We start from the raw sequence: 18,431 nt of genomic DNA, 5'->3' as shown, positions 1-18,431 counted from the left end.
ATTTTGACAAGAATGTAGAGCAATGAAACTTTCCTCCATTACTGGCAGGGACAGAAAAATGGTACATCTTTTGGAAAAACAGTTAACTCAGATATTCTACACCGAGAATAGAGACAATATATGTATCCAAAAAATTTATATGAGAATATTCATGACAGCTTTATTAACAATAGTAAAAAACTAGAAACAATTCAAATGTCCATAAATAGAAAAATAACAATCCAATTCATTCAGTGGAATACCACATATTAATAAAAAGAATGAATAACTGCTACACACAACAATGAGGATAGTATCATAGACATAATGATGAATGACAGAAGTCATTATATAAAGTTCAAGAACAGGCATAATTAATCCTTTACAATAAAAATGAGAATAGTGATTATTTGAGGGTGGCAGAGGAATTAGATATTAACTAGTAAAAGGCATAGGGCTTCCCTGGTGGCTCAGTGGTAAAGAACCCACCTGCCAATGCAGGAGACTCGGGTTCAATCCTTGGGTCAGGAAGATGCCCTGGAGAAGGAAGTGACAACCTACTCCAGTATTCTTTGGGCTTCACTGATAGCTCAGCTGGTAAAGAATTCACCTGTAATGCAGGAGACCCCGGTTCAATTCTTGGGTCAGGAAGATCCCCTGGAGAGGGCATAATAAAAGGCATGAAGGAAAATTCTGGACTGCTGGAAATGTTCATGGGTGATACTTATAAGGATCTATACATATGAAAAATTCACGATACTGTGTAATTAACATTTGTGCATTTTACTGTATATATATCTCAGATTCTAAAACTTCTACACTACATAATTCAAATAGAATATTTGGGACAAATCTTACTACAAAGGATACACCATATAATTTATTTTAATACCCAAGACTAGGAGTAAAGTAGCCTGGATTTTAGCTCCAACTCTATCATTCAGATGTGTAACGTTAAATAAGTCATTTAACTGCGTCTTAGTTTCTTTATACACTACAGTGGGTTAGTACAGATAATCCTTAAAGTTCTTTCTAAATCCAAAAATCTGAGTCTTTAAGATAAATTGTTTAATTTAAAAATCAAATTTCAAACTACTACAGAGTCACCTAAAGCCCGAATGTAGCAAAACCTAATTAGCTCTTGTAATTCTAACTGAAGCAGGTTAAAAGAAGTACATGCTGCTGTTTATTCTGAATCCTCTATACTTATATTTAAGCTCATTACTTAAGTCAAGACATTCTGGAGCCACCCCTTCTGGTGTCACCCAAGAAACCTGACAGCCAGATTACCTTTCCTTGTTTTCCCAAGGATGGGTTATTCATTCTTCCAGGCCTCACTCAAACACTATCTCCTTTAAAATACCATCCCCTCCTACAGCCACTCAGTCAAAAGTAATTGTTCCTTCCTCTGTGCACCCAGTTTGCTGCTTGAACTTCTATTATAGCTCTTATTTCATTCTGTATTACTGCATTCTGTTCCTTGCATTCTTGTATACAATTACACCCTTTCCAGAAGTATATACTTCCTCAGCTAACTATATCATTCAAATCAAACTCAGAAATCAATGAATAACAGTATAGTAAGATCACCTTCATATCTGATTCTATGTTAATGGTGGCAAAGTGAAACAACAGATACTAAATGCTGCTGTCCCCTACTCAGTGCAAGAAGAAATTACAATGAATATTCAAATACTGAACTAATTCAGCCTGTTCTCCAATAGAACAATGAAATAAACAAAGGCGGATAGGTGAATAAAATAGCAAATCAGGCCTGAAATGGGGAAACAAATTATTTATTAAAATAATCCCCAAATTATCTTATGTCAGGAAATAGTTGATTAGGGAGAAAGCAAGCAAACTACTTAGTGGTTAAATATTTAATATCCCTTTTCTGTTAATTGACCCTACTCCTGTCCATATATTTGGTACAACATAACCTCTATGCTCTGATCACAGATGATTGGTCCAGAACAAAGTTCTTCCTGAAATATTTTAGAAACACAACCAGGAAAATAAAGTCAGTCCTTCTCTGAATGACTGAAATGGGAAGATCTAAACAACACAAGAATAGTCAATGGTAGTGTTTTTTTCCATTATGAAAAAGGTAGAGCTGTGGTAAGACAAAATGGAGCTTACTTTACAGAGTGAAGCAAAAACAAAAAACAGTTGTGAGGACCTTCAAACCCTGGGTCCAAAATTTCTAGCACCACATCCCATGTTTAGGCTCTGTGAAATAAGACACTCCATTATTCTTACAATAAATTTCCCCTTTACTAAAGCTAGTCCATTTGAATTGTCACTTGCAACCAAAACAATCCTGCAATAGACTGTTATTTTGATGATCCCAAATTTATCGTGCTTCCTAGTTTTCCTAGTCTCTTTCTACAGTGACTCCGGGCTGAGCCTCTGACTATTCTGATCAAAAGAATAAGGTTGGAAGTGAGGCTCTGCCAATTTCAAGCCTACCCCTTAATTGTCCTGGCAGCTCTGTTTCTTTCCTTTCACAACGCTTGCTCTTGGAATACTTGTTGGAACTCAGCCATCACACCATGAGGCTAATGAATCAGACATGTGGAGAAATTCACATGCAGGAGAACCAAGACCCTGGACAACAGTCCCAATCAAGCCTCCAGATGACTGCAGACAGACCAGAGCCCTGACCAATGCCACGTAAAGCAGAACTACTGAGCTAATTCACAGAAATGTGAGAAACATTAAATTGTAGTTTTAAACCACAAAAGTTGTGGTGGTTTACAGGGCAAATAAAGTTTGACTCACATGCAGGTAACTTAAAATTATACTTTCCTAACAGAGACTATGTCTTTCAGCATGGATTGGGAAGCTATAGCGCCTTTGGGCCAACCCTGGACAACCGACTGCTTTTGTAAATAAAGTTTTACTGAAACATGGTCATGCTCATTTATTTACATATTATCTATGGCTACTTTTATACTATGAGGGCAGAGCTAAGTAGCTGTGACATAAATCATATAGCTGGCAGAGCCTAAAATATTTATTATCTGGCCCTTTACAGAAAAAGTTTAGTAAACCCTGTCATGCACTGCTTGGTAAGTGTTTTAATACATAAATGACTAAAACTGTAAACCTACTTTACAACCCACTCCTCATACCTAAAAGATGACACTGTAAACATTCAGTAGCTTTAGCTTAACAAAACACATGGCACGTATTTGCCAAAGGCTGAATGTTTGTGTCCAGCCTTCCAAATTCACATGCTGAAACAATTCCCCTAGTTAGTGGTGTCTGGATGTGGGGCCTTTGGGAGGTGATTAGGTCATGAAGACCTAGCCCTCATGACTGAGATCAGTACCGTTAAAGAGAGACTCAGAGAGTCCCCTCCCCATTTCTGTAGTGTGAGGAAACAGAGAGAAGATGGCTATCTAGGAACCATGAAGTAGGCCCTCGCTGGACACTGAAGCTGATGGTAACTTGATCTTAAACTTCCCAGACTCCACAACTGTAAGAAATAAATTTCTGTTGTTTATAAGCTACCCAGTCTATAGCACTTTGCTATGGCAACCCAAGCAGACTTAAGACAGTTACTGAATTGGACTGCACTGCCTGTTAACAAGTCAGGCTATGGTCAAACTAACAGATTAATTAATAAGAAATGACAGGCCAGGAAATCAACAGTAATAAAATCAAATCTGTAACTATTTAACTAAAGTTCCTACTTATGGGGATAGGAGGGTCCTTATTTCAAGTTTCTAATGTATTAGATAGGACCCACTTCTGAATTGCATTCAAAATCAGAAAGGAATGAATGTTTCATTATGATGCATAATTGGCAATTTTTCAATTAATAATGCTTCATAGATGTGTCTGTAGGAAAAAAAATGGAAAATCCAAGTCCAGTATCGACATAATGATTCTCAAACTTTCCTGCCTAAAATCATCTTTGACAATGCTTTAAATTTTATAGATTTTCTTTTGGTATCTAGTACTTTATAAAGTATATTTCACCTTTTATATACAATATTCATTTGTCTTATGTCCCTAGTCAACCCAAACACAGCAAAGTCTAGGCTTTGTTTGGCTCACTGTCCCTGGGGTTTACTATTTTCCTTATATATCAATTAAAACTCTTCTATAAATCAACTATTATCTAATATAAATAGTTTCATTTTGCTATCACTTTATCATCCTATATTACTGCCTCACTTAACATTTAACACCACTGTATAACATTTAAAATTCTTCCACCTTCTTAACTACAGTATAGTATCCCATAACTACAATACGAACCTATCTGTATATAGAGGCAGTTTTCTCTACAGATCTTAACAAGCCTTAGAGACTATTAGAAGCAATTTCCCATATATACTTTAAACCTATGCCTCAAAAATCTCAAATATTTGTCCTTAGTTATCACACTACAAACAGCATCTTCTGACTCTAACACCACCAAAATTAAGCTAGAAAATAAGACTCTAGATCAAGCAAATCCCCAGTATAGTATTGATCTTTAATGATGCTCCTTAAATAAGATAAAACAGAAAAACAGCATGAAAATTAATCATGATTGGATCATATAGCTAAATGTCACACTGTTTGCTTTCTATTATCATATTTGTAATGGTAATTAGACTCAAATTTATTATAATATATAACAAGCATGTAATGATTATTTATTATGTGGGCACACTCACTCAACATTTACACTTATTATTTCACTTACCAAAACAACCCTCTTAGGCAAGCAATGGATTATTCCTCATTTCACGGGATGAGAAAATTGAAGCTTACAGAAGTAATTCTGAAAACTTCACTTAACTCAGGTATAAACCCAGGCATGAACCTAAAGCATAATACTATTCATTGAAGTTATATGTCTTATTTTTATATAGCTTCATTTTAAACATTTAACAGCAAAATAATCATAGTATTTGTGGGGCTTGCTAATTTTTGCTTTCCAGGTCTCTGGCATATCACTACAATTTAAATTTAAAAGGAAAAAGGTACTATTTCAAAACCTCTTAACCACTATTACCTGCCTAAGCTTGACTGTGTGAATCAGTTGTTATACTTACATGTATATAATTTGTATTCTAAATCTTCAGTGTCTTGCAATATGAACTCTCTGTAGCATGTGACAGTGAATGAAATAAAACTGTATATACTCTGCAATGGAAGTAACAGACATTATTTCCATTTACAGTTGGTATGAATGTCAGTGTCTTTTTCCAGCAGTTTTCCTGTTTGAAGCAGGGAAGGCATTTCAAATAAATAATTTTGCTGTCAGTAACAAACTGTAGATAACGTGACCACTAGCAGTGAGAGTATGGTAAACATGAGGTATGTTCCTGAGATTGAGATTATTAAGATTTTAGACCTGAAGGAGACTTTAGAAAGCATCTCTTCATCTTTATATTTACAGATAATGATACCAAACACTCAATGGAAAAATCCAAAATAGAACTTATTCCAATGTTCCTTCCCCATACAGTAGTAACAGAATCAAGACTGGCTGCTGCTATCATAGATTTTCTGAATAAAATAATACATTCAGCCAATCCTTTAATATTGAAAGAAGAAGAAAAAAGAGATGATAACTGGGAAATACACACATACACACTTTAAGGCAAATCCAGAAAAAAAGAATTAATTTTCATAGGAGCGATTACTGCTGGAAACCACTATTTCTACAGCAAAAAAACTAAAATATTAATAATACAAAGGTGTTATACAGACTTCCAAAAGATCATTTTCAGGACAAAGACCATTACTTCCCAAAGAAGTGTTAAACAGAATTCTGCTTTGTCTTGAAACAGCATTCCATCTTCAAAAAGTTTTGGCAACACTAAACTAAATAATGTTCAACAGGCTCCACAACTGCAGTATTCCTCACATCTTTAATATGCTCTGCTGCTGCTGCTGCTAAGTCGCTTCAGTCGTGTCCAACTCTGTGCGACCCCATAGACAGCAGCCCACCAGGCTCCGCCATCCCTGGGATTCTCCAGGCAAGAACACTGGAGTGGGTTGCCATTTCCTTCTCCAGTGCATGAAAGTGAAAAGTGAAAGGGAAGTCACTCTAGTATACTGTTAATCTCCATAAGGAGGGATATATTATACAGCACTTTTCAAATTTATTTAATCACAATAAAAGCTCTTAATATCATACCTATTATAACATTTCCCAAAGAAGTGCTACTAGAACACAACTTAGGAAACACTGGAAGGGATCATTTGAAGAAAAAGAAAACTAAAGACTCATAACTGAATAAAACTTTAAATAAAGCAATATAAAAGAGCTGTTGCAAAAACTAGCAAGATCTTACTATTACATGCATGTGCTGTGCTTAGTCGTTCAGTCCTGACTCTTTGTGACACCCCCAAACACCCCCAAACCCCCCATCCACCACTGTCTGTAGCCCTCATGGCCCCTTTGCTCCTTTGTCCATGGGATTTTCTGGGCAAGAATACTGGAGTGGGTTGACATTTCCTCCCTCAGGAGATCTTCCCAACCCAGACATCAAACCCTCATCTCCTGTGTCTCCTGCATTGCAGGCAGATTCTTTACTGCTGAGCAACTGGGGACTCCTAATACATGTATATAATTCAAGAAAGAGTTGTATCTCAAAAGAACTCATAAAGATTAAAAAGATAATACCAAATGAAGGTGAGAATATTCATTACAATTAGTACAAATTTGTCTTCCAAAAAGGGTGTAATTTTTATCAAAATTTTTAAAAGCAGATACTGTTTACCCAAAAATTATATTTACAGTAATGAATCTTACATTAAAAAAAACTCACAAATATGCAATAATAAATGTACCATGTTATCATCTACAGCATTTGACACATGAAAAATTAGAAACCTCTATGTCCATCAATTGAGGACTGATTAAATATAGTGAAACCTATGATGATATATAACAAACATTAAAAAGAAAGATGTGCATCTCTATGAACTATTAAATGCCAAGGAATATACTGTAGTGGTTAAGAGCTTTACTCTAGGAACAGCCTGTGTGTGTGTGCTTAGTCACTTAGTCGCGTCTGATTCTTTGTGACCCCATGGACTACAGTCCACCAGGTTCCTCTGTCCACGGAGTTTCCCAGGCAAGAATACTGCAGTGGGTAGCCATTCGCTTCCCCAGAGATCTTCCTGATCCAGGGATCGAACCCGGATCTCCTGCACTGCAGACAGATTCTTTACTGTCTGAGCTGCCAGGGAAGCCCTAGGAACAGTTCAACTCAGTTTGGCCTTTTCTCAACGTGGCCTCTTATTACAGTAATTTGAGCAAATTACTTAATCTCTCTCTGCTACAATTTCTTCTAATGTAAAATGGCGATATTGATACTATGATGAGGATTAAATAAATTAATAGGTTCTATGCAGGCTCTAGAAAATTATCTCATACTTGGTAACTCTCAATTAACCCTGTATTATTGTTTCCAGTAACATGAAAAGTTGTCCAAACTATGATGAAAAAAGAGGAAGGTACAGAATATATACGAGTAAAGATCACAAACTCAAACACTTACCAGGCAAGGCAGGTAACAAACAGGTTAAGTGGGAATTGTGGGGAACTGGAGAATACATGCCCTATCTCAAGAGGACAGCTACTCTACTACTGTCCTATGGGAAGAGATTAGAGCATTGCTGATCTTAAAAAACTAAAAATACAGGTTAATATAAAATGTCTTTTGTAATATTAGCAAGATAATTTTTTGTAAAGACACAGTATCGGCCTAATGAAACGTTGTACTGGTTAGTTATGATCCATAGCCTACCACTGACTGCAGATGAGAAGCTAGAAGTAGGGAAGGGGGCAAGTGTGTAAAGTCACAGCAGAAAAGAAAACACTATAGAGAACTATAGTACCATACACCACAATAAAAGGAATTCAGAATAGAATACAGAAATATAGTTGCTCAGAGTATAGTCGGGCCTGTCCTTGAATTCTGGCAGGGCCACAGGTGCAACCTTAAGCAAGTTATCTCACCTCTATTTCTCAGGCAGAATAAAAAGGAATAATGTATTTCCTTATAAAGACTATAAAGAGTAAATAACATGTGCTAAGTGCTAAGCACAAACAGGACATATTTATGCCATATAACTATGTATGTGTATATATATATAAACTCGACAGGTGTTAGCTATAATTACTTAAACCTGATTAAATAAGATAATTAAATTATGTTCAATACTTTCGACCTTAGAAAGCAGAAAATATGTAATGGTTTAAAAATTTGTATCAAAAATGGTTTAACATGAAACAGTTTTGGTGCTTATACTTATCCACATCAAATAAAATACAGAAGCACTTTATTCCTCGAAATGCAACATAAATGCAACATGATTTGTCAGAATCTAACTTGACTAAATTGTGTGTTCCTGTTGGTACTAAAATATAATCTCCAAGAGGATGACTATGTCTGTCTTACTCACTGCGGTATCCCTCACTGTAGCACAGAGCCAAGCACATAGTAGGTACTGAATATTGGATACATTGTTTTCTGTCTCCCTCACAGTAACTGGATAAGCTAAGCATAATTTCTCCCATTCAAAGCTAAGGAAATTAAGGTAAAATGCAGTTGTCTTGAAAGTGGTAAAAGATGTAGAACTTTTGACTCCTATTTTATGCTTTTTTGTCTATCAGAATTAACTTTCAAAATAACAGCATTTTCAGAATCTTTCATCTATAATTTCAATTTTTAATTTTTTAAAATAACAGTTTAAAAAACCACTCTAAAATAACTCTTACACAGATTATGCCCATCAACTTAATTATATAAAAATCAGAAAATGTATTAACACATAAGAAAAAATAAAACTATATAAATAATATATTAAATTTTATAGTATGAAATATCTCAAATACACATCATTGATATCATCCTGTCAACAGTAATAAATGTATGGAAAAATACTAAACCCCACTCCACTTACCCTGAACTATCTTTTTAGTAATCATAGTGAAGTTCTTGTTTATCTAAACGTTGCTGAGCTACTGTTTCCTAAACTACTAAGTGTCACACCATCTAGTTTTTCTTTTTTAACATCATTGATACTTCATTAATGAAATACTTCATTAATAGATCCTATAACAAAAGGGCAAAGAAGTGAAGAACACAATCACCTGTTTCAAAAACTGTAAAATCTACTTTAAATAAGATGTTTATACATGAAGCTATTAGCAAATTGCACCAAAATAGCATATGAAGAGGAAAGAAGATTATTGAGTATACAATTAACACTTGAAAAATAACAGTTTGAACTGCACCAATCCACTTACACCTAGGATTTTTTTTTTTTTTTTTGCGTAAGTACTGTAGTACTACAAGATCCAAGGTTGGTTCAATCGACAGAACCTTGGATAGGGGAGTATCAGAGAAGACAGACTACAAAGCTTACCGGTTGTGGACTGTGGGGGAAGTAGGGGCAAGTGATGGTATCCCTACTCACCCCTTCCACATTTTTAAAGAGTTGACTGTATAATCCAAGTTAGACATATATGGTAGAATTTTCACATACATTATCTCAGTTCTTAACAACCCTGTGAAGTAAGCATCACTACATTCATTCTGGAGAAGGAAACTGAAATTCAGAGAGGTAAAATGAGCTTCCCAAAATAAAGGGCAAATCAGAGTTTGAAATACAAGTCTGACTCCAAAGTCTTTTTTTTTTTCTTTAAACTACATCTTGCAGCCTCCCACATGTACATGATTATAGGGTATAGCAACATTTATAAACATTACAAGAAAACAAAGACATCATCATGGAGAATAATTCCTAGGAAAGATTCTGTTGAGGAAATGAAGTGTGAGCTGAGTCTGAAATTAAATGTAAAACTGAAACCACTGTTAATTTTGTGAGTGATACCACAAAAACCTCTAAAAGAAAAAAAATCTAAATATTTTCCCTTAGGCTTATACTGACAATGTAATCACTGAATTTTTTTCATCTTTTCTTCCATTTCTTATTCTCTTGTATCTTCAATATATAATCTACCCCTCCCCCATGATGATTCTAATTAAAAAGACAAAAAAACAAAAAACAAAAAAACTAAGCTTGCTATCCAACATTTCTCTTTCCAGCTAGTCAAGATACTAAAGGATAGAAACATGTATTGCCATAAGAGCCTCTTTCATGTTAATAGTGAGAAAAGCTGAGAGAACTTCACTGGCCAGACTAACATTAGATAATGAGTCTTCTAGAGTTCTTGCTATGGCCCCACGCTCCTTAATTTTTCCTCACCAAGGCACCAATAACAGAAAAACAATGAGGTCTGGAATTATATAATAGGTTCACTTGAAATTTCTTTGAAGTTTAATTTTATCTAAAAGCTCCTTCAAAATTCTACATTCGTGCCTGATTTACTCATGCTTACTGTAGTATTAAAATGGTTTAAATACTACATTCTAAAATTGATATTTTAGATGAATTTTGATCTAAAAATTTATATTTCAGGAAATCGATATTTCAGGAATTATGTTTGTTTCCATAGCTTAGATTCTAAGGCTTAGAATCACTAGAGTATCCGTGTTCAATGTCATGTGTCCCAACTTGGAGAAACAGGCCACAAATTGTGTAATGCTCCTTTCACATTTCCTTGCTCCTTTATTTCTCAAATGAGGACATTTTTTAAAGCATAGTAAATTTAACTCCATTTTTTTCAAAATGTATACTTACTGGCAAAACTGTTGTAAAAGTTGTTGCAGTTGTTTAATTACAACATCTTCAAGCAGTTCTACATACTCAGTTTAAACTGATTAAGTACAAATTCACTTATAAACTCATTAAACCACCTGGATGGAATATCTACATCACAATTACTCATTAGACATTTGCTCTTCCGAGAGGTCACTCAAAAATTAAGTAACGTTGCATGCTATTCATATTAACAACAGATCCAATTACTTTTAAACAAGTTAAATAATCTGTTTTTCTTCTCTACCTAGATGTGAAGGAAGATATCCCTTGTGGTTTCATCATTTGCTTTCTCAGGATTTCCTTAGTTTAACATCTCAAATTCCAAATAAGCTTAGTTTTTCAATCTTATTTACAATTGCCAAGTATAAACTTTATCTATTTTACTATTTCAAAAAAGCACCCCATTCACCTTAACCAGGAATCTATCACCAGTAAGAGAAAAACTGATTCATTCATCATTTTCTCCCCAATAACAGGCTGCTGATTCTCCACCACATACCCCAGTTAAAGTCAAATAATCATAAGTATCTTTAATACAGTTAAAACTCTTAACTAAGTTTGTGTACTGCTAGTTTATAAAGTCTTTGATCAAAGGTAATAGTATTAAATGTATTCAACAGTATCTAATGTAATGATTTCTTAATCATTAATACATTGCTTCCAATCAGAAATTCATGAAGGAATGACCTAGTTTGAGAAATAAGCTTCTTTTTAATAAGTCATATAGATCAATATTGGTATGCTTGACAGTACACACAATTCCATTTTGTAGGATACAGATTTTGTTTGTGCTAGTGATTTGCCTTACTTAATGACAGCATTTATTCTCAAAAGATATATTTATATATCTTTATCAATAAATGGGCTTTTCAGAAAATAATAATGACACACATAATATACAAAGATAGGCATGAGGAATGAAATAAATGAACGAACAATTCCAGAGTCATATGATTATTAAATCCTTGGCTTAGAACTGGTTTTCTTAATATGTTGATTTTAGTTATAAATGACTGAAATACTCCCTAAATGTAACTAATATTTTGGTTTCTAGTTTATAATTAGTCTTTCATCTAATCTCTATTACCTAGTCTTATATATGTCTAATATCTCTTACTGATTACAAATCTACAACTTAGTGCAATAAAATGTATATTATTAGAGCAAAACCATGATTTTAAAATCCCCTTTCCTAAGTATTTGCCTCTTTTTCTCATCCATGTCACTATCAGTGAAAATTTAAGTAATGGATTATTATCTTTAGCTAAGTGCTCTGGCATACCAAACATCAGCAGTGGCTAGCTAATATGATATTAAACAGCCAATGGAGCATAATCTATTCCTGTATCACAAACATATATGTACTCTATTTTCCTGACGTTTCCATGGAGCTTATAGAGGTAGAAGTAGTCTACTTCCCTAATAAACAGCTTCTTCAGAAATAGGGGGAGAAAGGTGAAAAGTGACACATTTGATATAGTGAACCTGCTGTGTAATTGTTAAGACTGAAAGTATAATTACTACTGAAGTTGTAAAAGAAAAAAGAAAAATTCTTACATCTGTCCTACATCTCATTTCTGGTCTCAAAGCAACAGATACTTGTTTACTTGCCTCATGTTATTCATCATCACACTGCCTTTAGTCTTAGAGAACATCAGAAATTGATATATTAAATACTAGATCTCAGATTACTAAAGATCATATAACTTTCATTTCTAACAAATCAACATAAAAAGTTACTAATAAAGATACTGTTTTCGCAGATGGACAATAATCTTCAACATAAAATGTTTCCATGATAATCTATGTAAATGTTCCCTTTTTCCTGACCAAAAGAATAGTGTAACTAAAGTATCCATGTTATATTAATTATCATACTGATTTCCAAGTTCTGAATGATTCAAGATAGTGATACGAAAAAGAAATACCTTTGCTAAATATTTTCCAACTATATTCTTTCAAAATTCTAACAGTTAATCGATTTGATTGTTTCAATAGCTGCGTACCATATTTCCCAAATTTAATCTCAGGACAGGATTACAAAAACATCTAGAAAATGAAAAGTTTCAAAATGGTACAAAAATTATCTTTCAAGAGATTATCAAAGATGTCACAAAGAAGTCAATTAAAGGTTTTAGAAATGACAACACAATTCACCAAAATACTAACATATTGTAAAATGTGTGTATTTCCTCTAAAATATGTAAAACCTCTCTAAAACAGACTTAGATAAATTACTTAAAATCACTATTATGAAACACGAAGAGGACATTTTATAAAACAAGCCCTCCACCTTTAAGAGAGCCACAAATTATAACTCAAGAAACATGGTTTCAAGTGTGGCCTCAATTCAATTTTCTTAAGTGTGATATCATAGTATCTGCTTAAGTTCAGTAAAGAATAATTTTACATAGTAAAATTCCAATACTTGGAAGTTACACAAGACAAAATTGTGCAAAATGGTTTTATTTTTGTAGGTTTTCATTGTGTGTGGCATGTTAAGATCATAAATATTAAGCTATTTGTAGTAAAATCCACTATTCACAAACAGAGCGGGTGCTGTTCCTCTGATTCTTCTCCATGTTTCCAGGCAGGCTCTAACATAGCAGACAATATTTGTTTCAATAATTTTAAGCAAAAATCTCTCCGAATTATTTCTGACTTCAAATACTCATTTTATCACCAAATTCTACTGTCTTGTTACCATTTCTCCCAAATGTGCACCTTCCTTTTCACTCCTTCAGCTATATCCTTATTCCTGACCCTACACTTTTCCCCCTAAACTACTGTACTTCATTTTCATGAGATAGTTTGACAGTCTACTGTCTTTAATTCCACTGCCAAAGTTATCTTCTCTCATTGACATTCTGCTTGTGCCACCTACCTATCCTACCTAGGCATTCCAGGGCCTTTGCATTACATTTTTATTCTGCTCAAGAGCCTCAACCTCAGCAACATATTCATTTATAAGGCTGCCACTGAACTGACTTTCAACTCCCCTTAAAAATGTCAGTTTCTTCTTATCACTGATAAACATAACAAATTCTCTCTTTAAGTAATCACATTTGCTCCTAATCCATCTGAGTAACGAATACCTTTTACATTTAGTTTTCAATCACACAAGTAATTTATTTAGACAATTTCAGCACAGTAATTACATACAATGCTTATTTGTTTGTATATCAATGTCATCCCTATTGGACTGCAGAGACACAGATAAGGGCTGCACCTTTCAAAGCATTCTGTACAACAGCTATCTACTATGTCACTTGACTCAGGTAAGCTGATTCACTAAATAAAACTATCAGAGAAAGCTTAAATAAACAATAAAAAAAAAGTTTTTAAAAAAATCTCTATGGTTTAACTTGAAAGCATTTATGACCTTTCATTTCGGTGGACAGCTGACACACTTTGGTTTCTATTAAGCTTTACTCTCACTACTCTATTAATTTTAAATTCTAAAGTGAGAGTTGAAGGCTGATATACGGTATACAATTTTACACCCCGCAAAAAGACTCTAAAAATCAGCAATGTCAACGCCAAGATTTCTGAGTTACAACTGAATCTTCACACAAAGCAAGAGCTTCAGCACCAAAAGAAGCGAACAGCGCATCTTCGAATAGTGGGGGTGGGGGGTGGTTTCCCTTCCCTGCAACAGATTCAGACTAGTTTCACTATCGCTGCTGCTGCTAAGTCGCTTCAGTCGTGTCCGACTCTGTGCGACCCCATAGACCGCAGCCCACCAGGCTCCGCCGTCCCTGGGATTCTCCAGGCAAGAACACTGGAGTGGGTTGCCATTTCCTTCTCCAATGCATGAAAGTGAAAAGTGAAAGTGAAGTCGCTTACTATCGCAAGGGCTTTCAATTAGGAAAATTCAATAAATTACCATTAACATCTGGAAACAATATCAGAGAAAGACGACCCAGTTAGTTAAAAGAGAACAAGGGGTACCACGAATATCTTCATAAAACTCAGCAGCCAATTAAGCTTTGCATTCTTTATCTTATCAACAGATTTTTCTCTGCCTAATAATAATAATAAAGCAAGTCTCATTCAATTTAGTCCCTTCTCGAGCACCGTCTCAACCTGTCAGAATTTGACAAGGGGAAAAAAAAAAAAAAAGACGTGTGTGTGTGTGTGTGTGTGTGTGTGTGTGTGTGTGTGTGTGTGTGTGGTGGGGCGGAGGGAAGGAGAGGGGGGAGAACACGAGGATTCCCGTCTACATCGCTTCTTTTTCCAAAATCAGTTAAGTCTTGGATTTCCTTCCCTCCGAACTAAGCTCTCAGGTTCCAAATATAGTTCTTTAACCCCCACCTCGCCACTCAATTACATAGAAACCTTACCAACTACAGAACCACAGCAGAAACCCCTACAAATCGGCTTGCTATTCATCTCAGAAGTCATGCCCTGCAGCAACTGCCTGTCGCCGAACTGAGGGATATTACCCAAATACAACGCAACGGAATCAGACATGCAGAGCACACACGGCTTCCGCGAGGGAGGGAAACGCGACCCGAGAAAAGTGCGCTCCTCACAAGCCTCGGGAGGGTGGGGGAGGTCCCAGAAGGGAGGGGGACAGAAGAGCCCGAGTAGGGGAATCCTTCCCTCTCAAGTAGAAAGGCTGGATCCCCAGTCGCAGGCTACAGCCTTCCCTCTAAGAAAACGAAGAGGTGGGCAGAGGGCCCTCCACTTGGGAAGGCAGAATGCAAACACTTTCCGAGGTCCGGGTGGAAGCCGATCTCCACCTCCCGGGGTGGGGAACGAAGAGTGTCCCATGGGTGGCAAAGGGGATTCCCGGATCGCGAGGGGCAGCCTGAGACCGAGCAGAGTTTCGCCTAAAGAACATCCATGTCGTCTGTGGCTGGTGCCCCGCGAAAGCACTGCTAGGGCAGCTCGGGGCCGCCCAAGTAGGGGGAAGGGAAAAGAGGGAGGGGGTGGAAAAGGGATTTCCCCCCTCTCTGGGACAAGCAGTAGCCGAGGGAGCGCGCGGGCCAGCCGAGAGCGGCATGCTTCAGACTGCGGAGCCGGGATCCCGTCGCCTGCCAGGAGCCCCGCAGCGCCCGCCGCACCGGCCCCTCGGTCCCCAGGGGCCCAGGACTTCGGCTGCGAAGGCACTGGGGCCTGACATCGACGGGATCGGCCCAGCTCCCGGGGGACCCCGCGGTAACACCCCAGCCTCCCAGCACCTTTCGGCGGTTGTAAAAACGTCCGCCCCCCTCCCCCGGTCCCCTTCTTCTGCCTTCCCTTCTCCCGAGGCCGCAGAGAAGGGTCATCACAGGCAAGAAGCCTGAGGCAAGCAGGGGACAGCGGCCGCGGCGGTCCTGGACCTCCTCCCCCGGTTACCTGTGAGGACTCCAACCCGGATTTGGTGGTCGTGGTTAGTGAGGATCATTCCCTCGGTCGCCATGTTTCCCAGCGCAGTCACCGCACTGACAGGAGCCGGGAGAAACCAGAGCCCGGAGCGCGCGGGCCGGGAGCGCGCTCGCTTTGGAGAGCTCGAGAGCGAGAGCGCCCGGGGAGCGCGAGCCGAGCAGGGAAGGAGGGGGAGGCGGCCGAGTGCTCCGCGGCCTGCGAGAGTGAGAGGCCGGGCCCCGAGCGCGCGAGTCCGCTGGGGGATGGGGGGCGGAGTCAGGGCGCGGGACCCCGACTTCGGGTCGCAGGCGAAGAGCTGCGGGTGGGGGACGCGGTGGCTGCCCAGGGAGACCGCGCGGAGGCGTAGGAGCGAGGCGGAAGAGACTCGTGCCGCTCTGCAGAGCGCCAGACCCAGCGCGGCTAGCCGGCAGGAGACTGAGGGGAAAGGAGAGCACAAGCTCCCGAGATTGCGGGGGTGGACTCGGGCCAGGGGCGGAGCTACACAGCGAATCGTGGAACTCGTGGAGAGTGAGGGGAGGAGTGAGCGCTCGGTTGCGAAGTGCTGGGAGCGGGAAGGAGCCGGCCCAGCCCAAACTGGACCGGGGAACGCTCCTGGGCGCGCGAGTAGCGCCGGATTGGCTAGGAGAACGCGGAGCGAGTGCGCGCGAGACACGAACGCAGGTTCTGCCGAGCCCCAGACAGAAGCAATCCCCTGCCGAGCCCGGCTCCTGGTCGTTTGTCAGCGACTCCGGCAGGCTTTTGGGGCTACCGAGCCCGCTTTCCCGAAGGAGAAAGAGAAAGGGCTCCAGGGAGCCTGGAGGTGCCTTAGAAAGCTGCGTGAGTGGCACAACCGCCAATTACTGTGACAGCCCGCGGTGAGCGAGGGAGGAGGTATCCTATCGTGCCTCATCTTCCCGCTTGCTTTTTTAGTCGACTCGACCTGCCGGAGGATTTCCCAACTCCAAGGCTGTACCTACAGAAGGATCCTCACTAGCGAAGCTTAGGAGCCTGCGGCAGAGCCCCTTGAGAAAGAACAGGCTTCTGCTCCTCGCGCTGTCCCAGGGTTTTGTGGCTTCAGGCTTCTTCGCTAGAGGCTCTGCGTTTAGTTGAAAAACACCAATCTTAGACAATGAGATTAGAGAATGTTTTTCCCACCTGAGCTACAATCACAAAGCTGGAAATAGAACCCCGGTGGTGGCAATTTTCATTTCATTATTTGTGGGATGTGAAATTACCATGAAAATAGCTTTTGTTGACGCTTATCTTCATGTGTCTTTCATGAAGTGTTATTAATCACCTGTGGCTATTTCACATCGTTTTCTTAGTTCTTTCTAGCCCTTTCAACTTCTGAATAAAACATGTACACCCGTGTATGTATAATTTTTCTTCTCAACAATAGTAAAACTGGGAAGCATAAAAAATGAAATATGTCCCCAAAAAGTATAATTATCATTTGTACACAATGAACATCTCAATTTGATGGTTATATGAGTTTTATTATGCCAACTAGAACGTGGGCTAATCTCTAACTGAAGATTCATATTACGTATTTCATTTTAAATAATGGGAGTACATAGGAAATGATGGGTGGAATTGAAGTAGAATAAAATTAACTAGCAAAATTACTTTTGAGTATGTATTGCTAGTATTTTTGACAGGATTTAAAAATGAAGCCAGATCATGATCCCACTTCCTATAATAATCTATCACCATAGAGCCTGGGAGCTTGTGGATTCTGAACCAGTTTAAATGAGAGGTATATATGGGAAGTATGTTTACTTTATTTCAAACAAAGATAAGCAAATGTTGGTTACTTTACCTTTTATCTTTATTCCCTCTAAGGGCCAATAGTCTGAAATGATTTTAAAATGTCTTGTATTTTTAGAGAAATTCTAATTCTGCCCACTATAGATTCTGTAACCTTAAATAAATTGGGGCCTTTTTCTACATCCTTTAAATAAATTGGTAGATAAGCACCCTTTCAATTTAGAGTATTCTGTTATTATTCATGGAAAGAAGCTGGCAATTTTGTTTCACAAATAACAGAAAACAAGAGACTATAAAAGCAGTGATGGTGAAATTCATTAAAATTTAATTGGGAAGGGTGAAGATGAATTAAGCCTTTAAAGTATATGGAGGTTTGTTTGTTAAAACTACTAAAATTGTTGAAAAGTAATGTTAGAATAAAATGGACAATTATAACAAATGCTTGTCTTTCAATAATTTTCCTCAAGTGTATTCATCTCTGCTGAATTTAGGAATCTGTAAAAAAAATTTATGCACACAACAAAATTTACACAGGAAAAGTCCAGGGACTTTACTGTCTAATGTGATTTTTTCTTTTACTGCTGGCCGATTCCAGTATTCTTGCCTGGAGAATCCCAGGGACAGCGGAGCCTGGTGGGCTTCCGTCT

At 38.0% G+C, this 18,431-nt stretch overlaps 1 protein-coding gene across 10 annotated transcripts in view; it reads right to left on the bottom strand.

Annotated features, from left to right (window-relative positions):
- GPHN (gephyrin) overlaps positions 1-16,705 on the bottom strand; it is a 538,290-nt gene extending 521,585 nt beyond the window's left edge. For 2 of the 10 annotated variants that reach the window (XM_027552202.1, XM_027552209.1), the window contains exon 1: positions 16,009-16,703. In XM_027552202.1, the coding sequence (XP_027408003.1) occupies positions 16,009-16,072 (64 nt within the window). In that variant the 5' untranslated portion in view covers positions 16,073-16,703. Of the gene's footprint in view, positions 1-16,008 lie in introns of all 10 variants that reach the window. The other 8 variants (XM_027552204.1, XM_027552208.1, XM_027552205.1 and 5 more) reach the window with 7 other exon arrangements.
- Between the last annotated feature and the right edge of the window lie 1,726 nt (positions 16,706-18,431).

This window comes from Bos indicus x Bos taurus, chromosome 10, assembly GCF_003369695.1.
Source record: "Bos indicus x Bos taurus breed Angus x Brahman F1 hybrid chromosome 10, Bos_hybrid_MaternalHap_v2.0, whole genome shotgun sequence".
NCBI lineage: Eukaryota > Metazoa > Chordata > Mammalia > Artiodactyla > Bovidae > Bos > Bos indicus x Bos taurus.
Note: the sequence above shows the minus strand (reverse complement) of the source record. Positions and strands in the feature narration are given on the sequence as shown.